Source organism: Sander vitreus, chromosome 19, assembly GCF_031162955.1.
Source record: "Sander vitreus isolate 19-12246 chromosome 19, sanVit1, whole genome shotgun sequence".
In the NCBI taxonomy this organism is placed as follows: Eukaryota; Metazoa; Chordata; class Actinopteri; order Perciformes; family Percidae; genus Sander; species Sander vitreus.
This window is the reverse complement of record NC_135873.1, coordinates 1,010,225-1,029,096: the sequence shown is the minus strand read 5'-3', so window position 1 is coordinate 1,029,096 and position 18,872 is coordinate 1,010,225. Positions and strand designations below refer to the sequence as shown.

Here is an 18,872-nt window from a genome sequence, read left to right as displayed (position 1 = left end):
TGGCTAGAAGGGATACAGCTTAGCCGAGAAAAAGTGGCGACGACAGTCAGGTTGATGTCATGGCTGTGTATGTTTCAGTTTCCGGTTTTATTTTATTGTCTGTTTTCTCCCATGTCATGTAATGTTTTACTTCCTGCCTTGTGGTTTCCCGCCTTTGTGATTGTCTGCCCCACCCTGATGTGTTTCAACTGTTCCTGAGCCCTCATGTCACCCGTCCCTTGTTTCACCCTCGTTACCTTGTGTATTTACTTCCTAGATCATTGTATTTTATTTTGTTAGTGTGTGGAGTCTACCCCTTTGTTTCGGTGTTCCCGTTTTTGTGATTCCTGTTCTTTTGGCTTCGTTGACATTTTGGAACTGTTTTTGCCTGCTGTCTTCAAGGACTCCTTTTGTTGTATTGATTGTTTTATTTTATTAAATCATCAAGCTCACCTCTGTCCTGCTGTCTCTGCATTTGGGTCCGCCTATTCTCTGAAACCTGTTACAGTTTAGGCACCAAAACGACTAGTTAAGTTTAGAAAAAGGATCGTGGTTGGGATTCAAACACTCCCGAGAAAAACAAACATGCGTTTCCTGGGTGAAAGTATTAAAAACAGCAATATCCCCCTATAGTTGTATCCTCCAGTTACAGTATTCATAATTTATTATATTTTTTGCACTCTTTTGTACAGTATCTAAGTTTCTTGGTCTTATTTTATTTCATTTACCTTGTATAGTCTTTTTCTATTTTAGTCGGTGTGCTTTGCCCTTAACTCTTTTTACTTGACTCGAAGAACCTGCACAATAATTCCTATGTGCCTGGACTGTTTGGTGTATGCCCAAATGGCAAATAAAAATCTTAAAACTTGAAAATGATATTATTATATTATGTTTGCCAGATTTTGCATCACTTACGGCTGTAGCTGTATCCCTTCCAGCCACAACCCATATTCAGAAACGGTGCCTTTAAACAAGGAAGACCCGGAAACCCTGACCAATCAGAGCAGACTGGGCTTTTTGAGGAGGGGGTCTTAAAGAGACAGGTGCTAAAACAGAGCGTTTCAGACAGAGGTCGAATACAGGCATGAGAAAAAAAATAAACATTAAAGCATGTAAACATGTTCTAGCAGAAACCCAAAATACAAGTGTGAACCTGAAAATGAGCATGATATGGGACCTTTAAAGTACAACGCAAACATATTCAAATAATTGTAACTGCCTTCCTATTGAACTCAGAGAAAGCACCAGCTATCTATTATTTGAAATCACACTCAAGAGATGTATTAAAAACAATCAACACTGCATCAATAGCTGGTTTACCTCATCCTAGGTACTGCCCTTCTTTGTATTGTACTTACTATTATTATTTTTTTTTCCCTCTCTTTTTTCTTTTCTTCTTATCTTTCTTGCATTCTTTTTTTATTAATGTAATATGATGATATGTTGACCTGCCAAGGGACTACAGATGAAAATTAGCTTTTTGTGCTAACTCTGGCACATTTACATTTTGCATGTAAACAAAAAATGTCAATTGATGTGCATTGTCCCTTTTAAATAAACAAATACATAAATTAAATACATTGTCACGTGTGATATGTGTCACCATTAACTGGCCATCAAGCAGCACCAGTTAAAGGGTTACAATACCTTTCTCGCCTTGGCATCAAAGGGGTCGCAGGTAAGGGAGGGGCGTGTTTCAAAGCGCAGAGGGCGGAGCGTTGGATTAAGCCGAGGATGAGATGAGGAACACAAAGTATATAATGCATTAAATGCGTTAAAAAGTTCTTTATGAAGCCGGTTGTCGAACACTCTGGATGAAGAGTGTTTTTGTTAGTTTGAGGTTTTTTTTGTGTACATCCGAAGCAAGAGCGGTGTGAGGTTTAATTGTGGTGAACCGAAACTCTGTGAGGTTAGTTTACGATCGGTGTGCTCGTGAAGAAAGAGCCTAGAGTGATGTTAAAAAACGGTGAGGCGTTGACGTGGGTTGCTCAAAAAGTGGAGGATGGTGATGCAGCCAGGAAAGGGTGAGAGAGAAAACAAAAAGATGGCACTCGAAAGAAAGCAAAAACAAGATGAAGATGTGAGGGAAAAGTTCCCCAGATCAAGGTATGGCTTCCCTCCAGTAGTGTGGTAACCATCATACACACATACTCAATCACCGTGATCACCAACACACCCAAAAGAGTGACTGTGTTTTTCAATCAACCAGACAAACCCCTCGACACTCCACCTGGTGGGGGGGGGGCTCACGTGGAAAGTGTGCAACATATAGTTTGAACCCCTGAACCAAAAGGACATCCAGACACCTTCACAAGCTCAAAACACGGACAAGTGGGTGGCCATGCACAGTCCTGGGTGACTTTCCAAACACACTAATACATATTTCAACATTGTAAACATGTGGAAACATACACAAATACGACACAAAATGAAACAAATCTGATGTACCAATTAGGGATGTAACGATACACTAAACCCCCAATTTGATTTGATTCGCGATCTTAGGTTCCTGATACGATTTTCTCAGGATTTATTTTTATACGGAATGAGCTGCAGACAAATGACTGAAAAATACTCCTTCATTTATACAAACTGTGCAAAACAACCCATGTGTCCTCTTATCCAGTGACACTGAAATTGTATTTGATCTTAAATTACTAAATTAAATAATTAGGTTTCACAAACCATACAAATCCCACATCAAAAACTAAATAAACAGAAATAAAATCTCTTTAAATAAACAAGCTAAGAAGACATAGTGACGTTTGAAGTCCAACAAATTAAATTGAAATTAGATTACGCCCTAGGCCCTTTAAAAATTGCATCTGGATTCATTTTCTATCTTTTAATCTTACACATTTATATTGATTTTGAACCGCTTCGCGATGCATCGTTACATCCCTGGCACCAAGTAATAGCTGTACTGTACATGTGTCGGTTCCTATCAACGCAAAGACAATTTTGAGAAAAGCTTCTGCAGGAAAATACAGCCTTATGTATCTCACCTGGGGGTCCCATTGGTCCAGGGGGTCCGGGGGGGCCTGGTTGCCCCGGTGTGCCAGTGGTGGAGGTTCCGGGGGGGCCACGAGCTCCGGGTAGACCGGGTGTACCGGCGTCACCTGGACAGAGATGGATGAGAGTGAGCTCGGTGTACTGTTGGCTTTGAAGAGTTTTGGGTGGATGGGAGATTGCGGTATGAGTTTGTGTGTGTAACCCTTGTGTTGTTTTCAAAGTTTTTTATATATCAAGAGATATAGGTTTCTTTCAACCAAACTGCTTACAAAACAACATGGATGTACGTTCTTTGCAGGTAAAATCAATAATTATTTTCATTTAATTTAGCATTTTGGGTGTGTAATTATTTTTTAAATGGTTTCAAAATAGCATCCTGACAAAACTTTGATATAAACAGTCCGTGATTCACTCAACGTTTTTTAAACAAAAAAATTAGGTATAATGTCATATACATTAGGTTTATTGACCATGGATAAAATTAAAAAAAGCGCTGAAAAAATGAAACAAAAACGTTTACAAAAGCATCGAAAGAAAGCGCCAGAAACAGTTTTCAAAAAAAGCATTTTCAATTTTGACCCGGAAGGACAACAACTTCATGGAAATCAGTAAAGCCCAGTTCAGACCAAAGATTTGCGGCGAGACGAGTTGAAACTTGCAACTACTTGCAATGTTCGACTCGGCAACGACTCTTTGTACTTCCGTTCCAAGTTGCGACTTTCAGGCTTTTTTTTGTAGCTGGATATATCATTTGTTGCGTCTAAATATGAATGTGAGTGAGATGCTTGCTACAGATACAATACTTGTGATGAATCAGCGAAAGCAACGTTTTAGTTCTCTGATTCACGGCTTTGTTCCATCGCCGCTCCCTCTCTCAGTCACTCTCTAGCTCGCTCCACCGTACGTGCTTGCGGGCGCTCGTTGAGCCTCCGTCTATCTGCCATTTCTACCAGTTGACAGTTTGTAACGTTGAAATAAAAAATGGATTATGGATCCTTTTATTTCTATAGTTTGTAGCTGAGTTGACCAGCTGACTTCTCTATTGGCTGTTAGAACAGGTGACGTCCTCTCACGTTCTAAAACCAGCCTCTGGAGACTCAACCAGCTGAGTCGCAGCGACGCCATCAGCTGGTTTGAGTCCAGCTGAGACGGGCCGCTTCAGACCGCTGAAACTTTTCCTGAAACGTTCTAAAATGGTTTTGCCTCGTCGCCAATCTTTGGTCTGAACCGGGCTTAACAGAACTGCCGAAAAAACCTTTAGGTCCCGGAGAGCCATCAAATCCAGATCGACCAGGTGAGCCGGGGCTGCCGGGGAAACCGGGATCTCCCTTTGGTCCGGTGAAACCTTTAGCTCCAGGTATTCCTGGTGAACCTGGGGGGCCAGGGAAGGCCAAAGCCAGGCTCGCCCTGTCACACACGCGCACACACACACACACACACACACACACACACACACACACACAGGCAAATGGTTAATTCAATGTACAGTATACGAGGTACCTTGTGATAAATATTACCCCATAACAAGAAAACAGGTACAATTTTATTACAGGTAAAAGCAATTGGCTAGCATTTGCGCATTTTAAGCAAATACCAAGAAATAGGTTGCAGCAGTTTGTCTTTCGACTACACTTGCAAAATCTGCGATGGGACTGAGCTTGAATAGCTTCGGCGACTTTTTATAGTACAAAATCGCTGTCAATCAAAAGGAGATGCAGTCTTTCGACCGACCCTCCAATCATTAAGCAGAAGCCCGGAGTCCGGGCCAGCCCACTCCTCCATTCAACAACAGAGATGCTGAGCGTCCGTGGGCTGGACATAATCACAGCATTTATCCAATGACAAAAACTGTTCAAAGCATCCCCATTGAAGTCCATGGACGCTAGGCTTCAACAGGGAAATGCACTGTGACGCTATGGAAATGTACAAGAAGGAAATCAAGTCAGTCGACCTGCTATATGTAGCTGATTCTGAACGAACTCGTCTTCGAGATGAACGTGTTCTAATGCATTTTTAGTCAATAAAATGTTAACACAATAGTACATATTTGACCATTCATTTTTTGACATTTTAGGGCAAGCCGAGCTTCCCTTGCAGTCTTAAAGAAATCACCTCTGCTACCTACTCTATCTATCTAACTATCTATCTATCTATCTATCTATCTATCTATCTATCTATCTATCTATCTATCTATCTATCTGTCTGTGAATTTCCCATTAGTGTTAATAAAGTACCTTATCCATCCATCTATTTATCTATCTACCTTGGGTCCAGGAAATCCAGGCTGGCCGGGGAGTCCGTCTACTCCTGGTCTGCCCGGTGGTGCTGGAGCTCCTGGCTGGCCGACACTACCTGGGATTCCTGGAGTAGAAAATGGAGAGGGAGTGAGGGGGGAGGAGGACGAAAAAGGTGGGGGTGAACAGAGGATTTGTGAGCAGACAACAGCAGGAGGAGAAGGTACGCAGAAGGCGTAAGACGTACTGAGAGGAGAATGTGAAGGTGAAGGAGGGGCGCGGGGAAGAGGAGGAAAGAGCAACAGGAAGCTGCAAAGAAAGACGAGGAGGAAGAAGGATGGGAGGAAGGGTTCATTGGTGTCTTTACCTTTAGCTCCGGGGGGTCCTGGGAGTCCGATGCCTGGGAGTCCAGGGTCACCCTTTGATCCTGGTAAGCCAGGGAAACCATTTTGTCCGGGCTGACCTGGGCTACCTGCCAACCAATCAGACAACAGAAACATGTGTCACCTTAGTTACCTGGAGTCAACGCTGCGTGAAAAAAAGAAAAAAAAAGAGAAAAGAAGTCCTTTACTTTAAAATAATAACTGTGTACCTTGTGAGCCAGGCAGTCCGGGCTCGCCATCCAGTCCTCGGGGTCCTGGTAAGCCTTTCTCAGCCACCGTCAGGCCCGGTTCTCCTTTAGCACCTGCAGGGGGAGAAAACACCGGCAAAAGGTCAGTGAGGAGAGTTTAAAGGATCTCTATAATATATTATCAAGAGAGAGAGACGGGAAAGACAAAGACTACTGAACAGTAATACAGAGTACGTTTACATGCACACCAATATTCCACTATGAATCCGAATATGACAATGTAAACAGCATATTCTGTTTGGATGTTGTGAATAAAGTCTTTTTTCCAAATGAAGCATTTTCAGATTACTTGGTGGAGCGTGCGCCCCATGTACAAAAAGCTCAGTCTTTGTCGCAGCAGCCGCAGGTTCGACTCCGACCTGCGGCCCTTTTCTGCATGTCAGTCCCCCTTTCTCTCTCCCCTTTCACATCTTCAGCTGTATTATATAATAAAGGCCTAAAATGCCCCCCCAAAAAAAATAATAAAAAAATAAAAAGATATTCCGGTATTATTCTGGTTTTTGAAGCATTCTTTGGACATGTATATAGCGCATTCGGCATCTGCGTCTCAATCAGGGTTTTTACTGCAGTTTGTGACAGCCTCATGCCTGTGCGTTGATATGGTTACTGTACACAAACCAACCAGCCGACAGGTTGCACGGCTGCATGTAAACGGGAATATTAGTGGAATATTCAATTTCATTAGCCATGTAAACAGCTCAAATCAGAATATCGTCTTTTTTTGGAATAAGGGGAAAAAAACGGAATATTAAGTACATGTAAATGTAGTCAGTGTCTTCTGTGAAATGGATGGTTTCAGTGAGTAGATAAAAGGTGAAGTGTTCTGGTACTTAATATAACAAGAGTAATATTACACCGCTGTAATATTGATTTGGTTTTTATTCAGCTCTACCGCAGGTTGAAAAACGATAAATACTTAATAATTGCACTGGATGTGAACCCTGAAATATGGAATGAAGTAGGAAAGTTTTTTATTTGGATCACCTCTTAAAAGGACAATTCCGGCACAAAACGAAACCTAGGGGTTAATAACAGATGTGTACCCACTCTGTCGCTCTCTGGGACATGTTTTCATGCTAATCGAATGAGTTTGTAGCTTGAAAGACACTAGCGCGGACCGCTGGTTAGCTTACAACGCTAGTATTCGGGGCACAGGGAAAGTAAAAACAAATCGCTATTTATACCACTAAAAAGGCTCAAAATATCACCAAACTTCAATGGTAGCATAACGAGGGTCCCTAAATGTTAACCGAAGCATTGAGAACTTTGTAAGTGCACAGACAGTTTATTGAACGAAGAGTTGCGGGAGCTCCGTGAAAGGGCTACGAGAGAGAGAGCGCTACCAGTAGTCAATGCCGCAACACAGCCTCGTACTTCGGGAAACTGGTGGTGTACCTGCGGACATTGTGAAGCTGTGGCCACCGAACAGGAGTGTCTGTGTTGCACGGAGTGGGACCTGTTGCGTCGCGACACCCAAGAGACGCAGTGTTTTGTACAGTCTGAAGATTTCCCCTCTCTGATAAACAGGGCTGTACTTGAAACTTTTTTCCATGTCCCGAAAATAAATTGGAGAAGGCGACCCAGACCGGAGGGACCAGAGAGTAAGTACACTAGACAAGTTATGCAGAGTGTGATTATTTCAGATATATTGAGCAAATTGCTTTTGATTTTAGTTTGCATCGCCAGCTGTAAGTCATGACTGGTTTCCAAGACGGCCGCGGCATGTAAACATGAACGCGAGTGTCTTTATAATGTATCTTTTCAATAAACTGTCTGTACACATACAAAGTTCTCAATGCTTCGGTTAACATGTAGGGACCCTCACTATGTTACCGTTGAAGTGTGGTGATATTTTGAGCCTTTTTAGTGGTATAAAAAGCGATTTGTTTTTACGTTCCCTGTGCCCCGAATACTAGTGTTGTAAGCTAGGCAGCGGTCCGCGCTAGCGTCTTTCAAGCTCCAAACTCATTCGATTAGCATGAAAACCTGTCCCAGAGAGCGACAGAGTGGGTACACATCTGTTATTAACCCCTAGGTTCGTTTTGCGCCGGAATTGTCCTTTAAAAAACCTAAAATTGTCTTCTTAAGGGGAAAGGACTGACCCCTATTCTCCACTGGGCGTTCCGGTTTTGTTCTGCCACCCACCATACCACACCGGGAGCGTCTCAGAAGCGGAGCGTCTTGCTGCCCGACTCTCAGATTATATTGTCTCTACAAGTACTTTACAGAACAATCACGTGTTTATTAAGCATTAAGTATCTACCTTCCACTCCAAGCACTCCTGTAATTAAACTCCATGTCTTCTCTTTTCTGGTGTTGTATTTATAAAAAAAGATCTGTTATGTCGTATTACGTTTTTCTGAATTTCTGAATCTCTTGTTGTCCGTGGTGCTATAAACGATATTGGGGAGGGGCGGGGTCTTTTGGTAAACTGACTGGATGCTCTCGCTGTTTCACTTCCTGCCCGGCTGTCTGAACTTCCCGCGACTCGCATGAAAATAGACCTGCTGCATATCTTTAGTCGAGCGGAGAGCCGCTTCACGCACGCTTCTGGGATGCGCCGTGGCGCAGCTGGTGGAATATCAAACATTGACTTGAATGGCCTTGATTGCTCGCGAGGGCTGCCACGCGCCCGGAACGCAGCGCAGACTCGTCTGGTGTAGGCATATCATGGCTTTGCAGGAGGTGCCATTGTTCCGTACGTGTGATACTGTCATAAAATTAGCTTTTTCTTTTCCTTGTTTTTTAGCTCTTATAGTGTAACAGATGTTGAGAGAAAAACGTTGTTGTGGGTTGGGTCAAGGGTTGTGGATTGGGACTTGTTAAACAAAAGTTGTAATGTATTACCTGTGAGTGCAAAAAATAAATAAAGAAATAGTTTTCTTACCGGGTTTACCGGGACCTCCAGGTGTTCCAGAAACGCCCTGGTTACCTTTCTCTCCGTTAGGTCCCGGAGGGCCGTAGCCAGTGCTCCCTGGAGGACCCCTGTCTCCTGGAATACCTGGGGAACCTGGCTCACCGGGGGCGCCTCGTTCTCCTTTCACCAGCAGAGACCCCTGTTGAGCACATATGAAGTTATGAAGTGGACCGTGGGACGGATGGATGGATCTAAATGACAGAGTGAGCGCCACCTACAGGAGCTCCTTTGGCTCCCGGAGATCCAGGCTGTCCATCGCGACCGGGCCGACCGTCCAGACCGGGGAGACCGGGGGGTCCCGGGAAGCCAGTGTCCCCCTTCTCTCCCCGCCCGCCGTTGACTGTGATGGCATCGCCCGGGTCTCCCTTCTCTCCAGGGAACCCTGGAGAACCTTGAGGACCAGCGGGACCCTGGAGCGGAAAGGGCAGAGAGCAAAGAAGAAAATGTAGTTGGTAGATTTAGATTTTTGTTAGCCAACCTACTGTCAAAAGCGGCCGCAAATTTTTTATTCACTCGACCCAGTTCTTTAAAAAATGGCAGCACAGGGGCGCCCTGTTAGCTCACCTGGTAGAGCGTGCGCCCCATGTACCAAGGCTCAGTCCTAACCACAGCGGCCCACGGTTCATACCCATCCTGCCCTTTGCTGCAGGTCTTCCCCCTCATTCTCCCCCCTTTTACGTCTACAACTGTCCTATCAATTAAAGGCCGAAATGTAGCAGCAGATCAGACATAAACCGTTCAGTGCTTTATAAACCAACAGAAATATCTTGAAATCAATTATTTGATGGACAGGAAGCCAGAGTCAAAAAGCTTCAAGGCAAAACTTAATGCTAAAGAAGTCCGACTACAATCAGAAGATCTGAGAAAAGTCTTTCAGTTACATTCATTCGGCTTAGGTGCTGCCCAAAACGGTTAGGGTGCTGCACCTAAACTTTATCATGGCAGGGGAAACCCCTGTAGTGGAACACAGCACAAGATAACAGTTGACATCAGAAAGTAATATAAGCTTTATATTATACCAAGCACTAATGTGAGGTAATGACAAAAAGGTATTGTGGCCTTAATTTAAAGCTCAAAGAATATCTTTAGAGTAGTATTTGTATTCCCCAGGTCCCCAATAATTGTGTTGAGATGATATGTGCCGTTTTAGGAAAAGTAAAAAGTACTAACAGGCGGTCCAATGGCACCAGGTATTCCTGGAAATCCTCTGTCTCCTTTGTTACCTGGGGAGCCAGGAGATCCTTACGGAGGAGAGAGAAGGAATTACAAATACAGTAATAATGATGATATATTAGATTAGATTTACACTGCTCAACGTGAGAAACGATTAAAGACTGCTACAGTGCGTAGGAACTTGGCATCTCTTTCATAAAACCTACATCCTTCCAAAGATTTCTACACAAAGCTCTGTCTGATGGGAAATCTGTTACTGTAAGTAGGAAGGTGTTACCAGGGAATCCGGGCTGTCCGGCAGGTCCGGGGGGTCCTGGGATGCCGGTGGTGCTGCTAAAGCAGTTCAAGCAGGTGTCGCCCTTCTCACCTGAAACGACAACAGATCACTGACTCTGGGGCCATGTTTTCTTGGGCGGTGCCCGGCTACGCCCTGCTATACCCTGCAGTGCCCTGCTACGTCCTGCTATGCCCAGCTACGCCCTGCAGTGTCCTGCCATGCACTGCTACGTCCTGCTATGCCCTGCAGTGCCCTGCTATGCCCTGCAGTGCCCCGCTATGCCCTGCAATGGGGGTTAGAGGTCATTCCTAAATAAAATGTGATGTTTTTCAATAATAAAAAAAGAATTCACATCATTTCGGACCAGTATTATCACCATATTTGTGTCTAAAATGTTGGAAACACTAGAGTAGATAATAAATAAATAACACTCAAAAAGCTTAAAGACAATACTTGCTAAAGAAGTTCACTGGGTGAACTACAATCATTAGATTTGAGAAAAGTCTTTTAGTCAGTTTTGATGCTCGCATTCATTTTACATTTATTCGTCTTAGGTGCTGCACCTAAGTGTTAAAACGTTAGGGAAACCCCTGGAATCCACTTCTTCATATTTTATTATTATCTTATGACATCTTATGTCGAACACCAAACGACTTTTCAAGCGATTCTACTGTCGGAGACAAATTTCCAATATCGGAATGAAATCATGAGAGTCTTGCTAGAGTCGGGCGCTCTCCTGTCGTCTCAATCGTTTGGTGTAAGGTGGTCATAAAACTAAGTCCGAGCTGTCTTAAGTCAGTCTTTTTCCCGTCTAGACGTTTCGACAAACTCAAACGTGTTGGATATTATCGTAAGTTTGAAGTCTTGTTAGTAAAATCTTCTAGTCTGAGACAAAAAACTCAGGGACATTATGACAGATTGTCTTTTGATGTGACATGGTGTCAGACGTTAATCTTTTCAATGTATTTTCAGAGTCGTCTAGTGGATGGTAGGCATTAGCTATTAAACCAAACTTTTACAACTGTATATTAAGCCATCTTTTTACCGTAGTGAACATTGGACGAACCATTAAGGCTAAAAAACTCATACCACCACAGAAATGAGTTGCATCGTCGATAGAGACAGGGCGCATCGCATGGGAGACGCCACAATCTTCTGAACATAACCATACTGGGAAATACAGAGAGAGTTGTGTGGAGCTGATAGTCTTAAGCTTTGTAGCAACTCATTTGGCAATGGCTTGAATGTGACGGACGTTTATTAATATCAAAAAGTTACGCACTAAAGCTATTGTTCTGACCAACTGCAGAGCAGTTTAGGACATATGTTCAAATACCCATCTGGCCAATGATGTGAATGTTGTCACGTGACTTGTGTTGCTGCATTTTAGTACGTTTCACCAACTCACCAGCTGATTCTGGCCAGAGCAAACCGTGTGGCGTGAAAAGGAACCCAAACGGCTGAAAAATGCTACAATTTATAATTTCTTGCCTTGTCCGGACCAAATGAACTGAACTACAGATGTGAAAGCACCCATACTGTATATTAAGCCATCATATCTTGCTCACAGTGTTTTGGATGAACACCAGCATCTCTGTATTCTCTCACCTTTCTGGCCCAACTCTCCTGGATAACCCGGCTCTCCCTGCACGCCGGGACGCCCGGGCTCTCCTGGAATGCAGTTTTGTCCTCCTGTGGAAAAGCCTGGAGGCCCGGGGGGCCCCGGTGGACCCTGGGTACCAGGAGACCCCGAACGCCCTGGGGGACCTGGCAAAGACAGACCTGGAGTGCCCGAGTCCCCCTTCTGACCTCTTTCTCCGGGGAAGCCTGGGGGTCCGGGCGGACCAACACTACCGATAGCTGGAAGTCCCGGAGATCCTGGAGGTCCTGACAAACCTGAAGGAGACAGGAGACAGGACCAGAACCAGTTAAAAACTCACTTATTTAGAGCGAAAACTGTGACTTTCAGTTTTTATTCATTTGCCAGTTAGTTTATTTTGGCATTTACCTATTTGAGTTCTAGAAACAAAAACGCAAGAACCAATAAAGTTTTGGAAACATTTGATTAGAAATCTCCTTTTGCTCTTTAAAACCTCAGTGGGCAGAGCCACAGAATTAAAACAACAATATTAGCTCCTTAGCAAACCATAAGCTTGTTAGCTAGCCTCCGGTTTAGAAGGGTCAATCCTACATCAGATTTGCCAGAATGGTCGACGTAGTTAGGTGTAAGCATGAGGAGTGGGGATTGGTTAGGGTTGAAAAATGTTATCACCTACGTCGAATGTAAAGATAGGAACGTGTGTAATACTGTAAATCTTTTTATTTTATTAGGTAAGTTCCACATTCACAAAGCTAAATTCTCTAAATCAACCCCATGTTTTAAACTAGTCCCAATTGAAATGTTGAGTCTCTTAAATGGGTAACAAATAAGAGGTATTTTAATAACTAATATCTACTCAGAAATATTTAATTAAGAACACCTGCTGTCACCACTTCTAATGAGGTTTGTAAGTTTGTCACCTTTTCATTTATTTATCTTTTGTTTAAATTATTTCTTTCAAATAGATTTTACTTTTATATTATGTCATATATACCTGTACATGCACAATTTGTGTTTACGAACTGAGATGACTGACTGCTTGTAAATTGAATTCTAAATAGAAAAATAAGAATAAAGCATTGGTTAGGGTTGAGCCGTCTTCACATGATAACCGATTTGCTAGCAAAGCGCAGCGCAGGTATTTATCATCAAGGGTGGCAAGGAAGCTGTTTCCCCGTTGCGAGGCAACGACAGCTGTTATCTAATTAGTTGCACTTTTGAAAGGTCAGTCAAAGTTGAAATAATTTGAACTTTGAGCGCAAAGCAGCAAATCCGAGCGGTGCGCAACGCCAGTGATGGAAAGGCCGGCGCAAAGAGGTTTTGCTGCCAATCGTGTGTAGGCGGCTTTAGGGTAAGCCAATCAGAGGCAGAATAAGGCGGGCCACGAGGCACGTCCTTTGACGTCGACATGTCTAGCAGATCTACCGTTTAGAAGCGAGACGCCCCAACTCAGAGTAACTTCCTGTCTCTGTATCACGTGGGTTTCTCCGCGGCCACGCCTCTTTAGGAGACTAGCGGCAGGTCCGGAGTGTGCTGATGCCAACGGGAGAAGTGAACGTGAACACAGATTATGAGCAGATTCTTTCGCCCCCCCCCCCATTCTTCACTAGCCACATATCTCCAGAACATTTTTCAGACGGACACATCAGGAGAAAATTAACTTACTTAAGACCTGTTTCCGTCTTTTTCAACCAATATATTTTTCCTTGGGTTCCCAGATGTAAACAATGAATTTTATACATTAAATTTTGCAGCTGAATTTGGCCTACTGACATTTTTACCATTGAATTGAATGTTTGATTCTGAATTTGTGAACATTGAAAAATAAAGTTGCAAAAATAAGTTGTTGAAAATGTTAGTAAAATTCAGAGGCAAAGAATTGGCCTTTTTAATTTCAAAATCCGATGAAACAGATCTACTTCCATGCAAACGCCATAGAAAATGCTAAATATATCTGTTTAGCAAAAGAAAATATAAAAACATTATGCAAATATAATGTTTCATCTGTCCACACGACGTTCACTACACTTTCAAACGTGGCCACGTCCACTGAGGAGAGAAGTGGGGCAGCTACTAATGCGCTATCTTTAGTTTTAGGGAATCTTTGGTTAAGCTAGCTAACTAGCTAACTTAAGCTAACTAGCTGTTTTTTTTAACTTGTAACCAACTTAGCCGTTTCCATTAGTTTGCTTTCCTGTTACTATGCTGTTTTGCTGCACACTTTTTAATATTTATCTCTAGTTGTTATTGGTGTTTTAAAACAGTCAAGAGATCCAGCAGACCTAACAGACAGAGGGGAGAAGGTTCCGGAGAGTTGGAGCTAATAATGGCAAAGGCCTGATCACCTTTGGTTTTGTAGTTAGTGTTTTCAGCGTTACTGAAACAACCTTTGTATATACGTTATATTTGAATGTTTTGTGTCTGTGTGAGCACGTTTACCTGGTAGTCCTCTTTCTCCTTTGACTCCCGGGGATCCGGGGAACCCTGGCTCGCCTTTAGGGCCGACCTGACCCAGTGTCTGCCCACCGATCACCTGGAGGCACGACCGGGCAGAAAGCACATTCAGGACTTCAGTGACTTCACTCACGCAGGCTCCTTTTGTTTTTTATTCAACTAAGATGTTATTTGTTTATTTTCTTAAGAAAGAAAGAAAATAAAGTCACACTATTAATATACACATCAATCTTTAAGCATATAGAAAGAAATCGTATTAAATCAAGGAGACAGATGCAGATATCACCATCAGAAGAAATGTTGTGCACTTTTTTTTTATTGTTTTCCACTTTTCTTGGCTCAGTTTTCAATTACACAGTTACGTTTGGTTCATCATTGGACACATTCACACCAGATGCTAGAAAAACATATTTGTCCCCATCTGGAGAAATGTCCCCATCTGGTGGTCAGAAAGATGTAGTGCACTGAGAAGCCACTTACCTAATTAGATCAGGGCACACGTCAAACAAATGTATTTTGGCGCTTTTGTCTGACAGTTTTGTTGCTTTTTTCGGGCGTTTTTGTTGCTTTTTTGGGAAATTTTTGGTGCTTTTTTCAACGTTTTTGAATTTTTTTTTAGGGCTTTATGGTCGACCAAACCGTAAGGGAGAAGATTTTATGAGACATGCAATAATACAGTCAAAAATATTTGACTTTTTCGATTAGGGCTGGGCAATATATCGATATTATCGATATATGAGGCTAGATATCGTCTTAAATTTTGGATATCGTAATATCAAGAGTTGTCCGTTTCTGGTTTTAAAGGCTGCATTACAGTAAAGTGACGTAATGTTCTGAACTTACCAGACTGTTCTAGTGGTTTTATTATTTGCCTTTACCCACTTAATTGTATCCACATTATTGATGATTATTTATCAAAACTGTTATCGTGTTAATGTTTTTTGAAAGCACCAAAAGTCAACCCTACAAAATCGCCGCAATATCGACATATTTGATCAAAAATACTGTGATATTTGATTTTCTCCATATCGCCCAGCTCTATTTTCGATTAAATTAAAGCACGTCAACAAACTACACTGTGTGGCCCTTGATGGGATTCTCATTTCCCAGTGTGGCCCTTCTTCTGGTGAAGTTGAGTTTGACACTCCTGGATTAGGGAGTATTTTCTTTCCTTTACCCTCGTGTTGTCTTCCTGTCATCCATAAACTTGTTGTCCTTCCGGGTCAAAATTTTAAAATGAACTTTTTGGGGGGGGAAGTTTTTGTCACTTTTTTCAACGCTTTTTTAAATTTATGGTCATTAAACCTAATGTATATGATATTTTACCTATTTTTTTAGTTAGAAAAAAGCAGAAATTATGAATTATTTTGACCGTGAGTTAAGATCAGAGGATGTTGAGTGAATCACAGACTGGTTTATGTCAAAGTTTAGTCACGAGACTGTTCTAAAACCATTTAAACCAATTTTTTCAAATGATTTTGAATGAAATTGAATAAAACACCCAAAATTCAATGGAAGTAATCATTCATTTTACCTGTGAAGAATGTTGCATGGGTCCCATACAACCTACATGCATGCATCAAAGTTATTTTGGGGCAATTTGGTTGTAAGAAACCCATATTACTGATATTAAAAACTTTGAAAACGGGTCAAATTTGACCCAAGGACAACACAAGGGTTAACTTATTGACTTCATATTTTAATTGCCAGGTAGAGTTTTATTCTATTAGTGTTGTCCACCGTCTGCAGAGCGGAGAAAAACATCCCCAAGGAAACTTAGCAGATAGCTGATAGACCCGGAAGAAAAGCTATAAGTGGATCTTGAGTTAAGAGTAGTTAAATGTAGAATACACACCACTCCTGGTGGGCCTTGGAATCCTCGATCACCTTTTAGTCCCTAAAAAAATAAAAAAAAATAAAAAAATATTTTTGTTTGAAGTTATCAAAACAATCCACGACATCACCTAATGACTTGCTGAATATAGTTTTAAAAGGTGTAGAAAACCCACTCTTTCTCCATCCCTGCCTGGAGGACCTGGCAAGCCTGGGTCTCCTTTGGACCCCTGATGGTGAACAAAGGAAAAAAAAGAGAGAAAAGAAAGTTAGACACAAGAGATTTTTATCTAAAAAAAAAAGTATTATGAATTAGTCTAGTTTGTTGGCAGAACTCACAGGGTAGCCTGGAGTACCGGGGTCGCCATCTTTGCCTGGTTTGCCCTGCAGATAGAAGAAAACAGTGATAAGGGTTTGAGGTCCAGATGGATAATTATGTTCCGTTTTTTTTTTTTTAAATATCAAGCATTAAGATGTGTGTGTGTCGTCTATATTTTGAAGTTTAGACCTTACAAGTGACCTTACAATATGTTTTGAAAAGTGGGGACAACTTTGCCCATCCTCGTTTCTTCAAAAAGCTGTTTAAATGTTAGACTTGGATTTTAGGGTTTCTGTTAAGGCCTCGGTGTGCTTCCAATGAAGTGACAACATTTTGTACGAACATGTCGAAAATATGAACAAAAACAGCCCGCCATTGTAGCTCCGTCAAGGCTGCATCCTGACTCTTTTGTGTGTCTTTGTAAAGATTCAATGCGACAAATTGTTCAAATTGGGATAACAGTTTCAGACAGTCACTCTATGAAGGAATTCATAGAGTTGCATCTGGTTGTACGCACAAAAAGACACAGCACACCGGGCTTTCTGTGGAAAAGTTACTAAAAACTTTTGGACGCCAACAGTAATTCCACTCCACTAATTCCGATGTTAGAAAAGAAATTGCTTTTATTTTAAACATTGTTTTTTTTAGACCTTTATTTGAGAGGACAGCGTAGACATGAAAGGGGAGAGAGAGAGAGAGGGAAACGACATGCAGCAAAGGGCCGCAGGTCGGAATTGAACCTGTAGCCGCTGCGGCAAGGACTAAGCCACTGTACATGAGGCGTATGCTCTACCAGGTGAGCTACCGAGGCGACACAGAAAAGTAAACTACTTTGAAGCAAACTGAGGTCTTTAGAATAGAAAAAAAGGGTTAGGTGATGGTAAAGGTTATCGGAACGTATGTCAACGAATTGTCCTACTAAGTACATTTATTTATCTGTTTATGTGTGATCTGTCCTTACTCGTTTGCCTGCTTCTCCTGGTTCTCCCTTGTCTCCTTTCTGGCCACCCGCGGGACCCTACAACAACAACAACAACAACATGGCTGTTCAAAACAGTACAGGGCTATTTCTGTATCTCACCAGTCAACTTCTTCAAAGATCTCTTGATGATGCGGAGCTCTTTCAACAACATTACGATGTTCACAGGTGAGGAATAGATACTTACAGGAGGTCCTGGATAGCCGGGGTCACCTGGGGTACCTGGAAGACCTGGATCACCCTACAGAAAAAACATTTAGAGTTTCAAACAAACAGACAGATTGAAAATGCCCTCCAATGGCGGGTATCTGAGCTTTACCGGTTGCTGATGGAACCTACAAAGCAGGGTTTAACTACAATGAAAACTGCTCATTGGAGATCTGTAAGTACAGTGCTGGGCATTGGCATCAGATCTTTTGTGATATAATATCACAACATAAAATAATATCAATACAGGAATGTACTGTAACTCATTCCTGCGCTGTTATGAATTTATAGCCTTCATGCATCGTCCAACACTCACAATATGGGGAAACAAAGTAACAAAATATCTAAAAAGTGTCTAACTGTTCTGTGAATATACTGAGTTACTGTACGGAGCAACAGGTGTAGAAATGGTCTGCTGCCATCAAGTGGCTGAAGTGAAAGTTGCAGCATCCAGCAGTTTCTACAGGACAGACGCAGAAATGTGTTAATTCGAGCCATGGATTGATCATTTATTGTTTTGGCTTGAACCCTGAACATTTTCTCATTTAAATCAGGTTAGTTTGGGCGTTGGTTAGCCTATTTAAAGTCCATTACAACTATTTAACTTGGCATCAAGTTCAGTGTCACCTGTCAGATTAGATCCAAACAGGGCTGCAACTGAAGATTATTCTCATTGTCGACATGACTCAAACCGATTATCAAAATAGTAGCCGATTAACTTAACAGTTGACAGCTAATTGATTAATCTTTGCAGCTCTAGATCCAAACGAGCTCTGCTGCGTCTTAACTGGAGAAAAAAAACCTAGCTATAAACAACTGAACCAAAGTTATGAGTGCTTTGTATTGTATGCTTTCTATTTAATGCACTATTGTTGTCCAGTGTTGGGAGTAACGCGTTACAAAAGTAACGCAATTACAGTAATGTATTCTTTTTTGCTGTAACGCAGTAATATAATAACCTGACTCCGCCAGATGGATTGCTTCGCATTTGCTCAGCATATCCATCTGGGAACTTTCCGTTGGAGAACTTTTGGGAAGGGGATAAAATCCTGGTTAGCTGATTGGATAAACCATCTGTCTATCACCACCTATGTTGGGGAAAGACGGGCCAAATCAACCAATCAGATCAACCATATATCAAACTCTTGCCGAAACCAGTCGGGAGAAGGGCAAAAACATCTTTTCCTCCAAGAAAAGCCTCCAGTGCCGTATTTTGCTCTTCTTTCAATGAAGGAATACTTTCTAATTCGGATAAAA

At 42.1% G+C, this 18,872-nt stretch overlaps 1 protein-coding gene across 1 annotated transcript in view; it reads right to left on the bottom strand.

Moving 5' to 3' along the window:
- col4a5 (collagen, type IV, alpha 5 (Alport syndrome)) overlaps positions 1–18,872 on the bottom strand; it is an 85,597-nt gene that overhangs the window by 30,311 nt on the left and 36,414 nt on the right. The window contains 17 exon segments of the mRNA XM_078275672.1: positions 2,985–3,098; positions 4,247–4,376; positions 4,378–4,398; positions 5,255–5,352; positions 5,593–5,697; positions 5,818–5,910; positions 8,744–8,912; positions 8,992–9,183; positions 9,944–10,014; positions 10,224–10,313; positions 11,832–12,119; positions 14,263–14,356; positions 16,133–16,174; positions 16,287–16,340; positions 16,450–16,494; positions 17,391–17,447; positions 17,596–17,649. Coding sequence (XP_078131798.1) covers positions 2,985–3,098; positions 4,247–4,376; positions 4,378–4,398; positions 5,255–5,352; positions 5,593–5,697; positions 5,818–5,910; positions 8,744–8,912; positions 8,992–9,183; positions 9,944–10,014; positions 10,224–10,313; positions 11,832–12,119; positions 14,263–14,356; positions 16,133–16,174; positions 16,287–16,340; positions 16,450–16,494; positions 17,391–17,447; positions 17,596–17,649 — 1,717 coding nt within the window.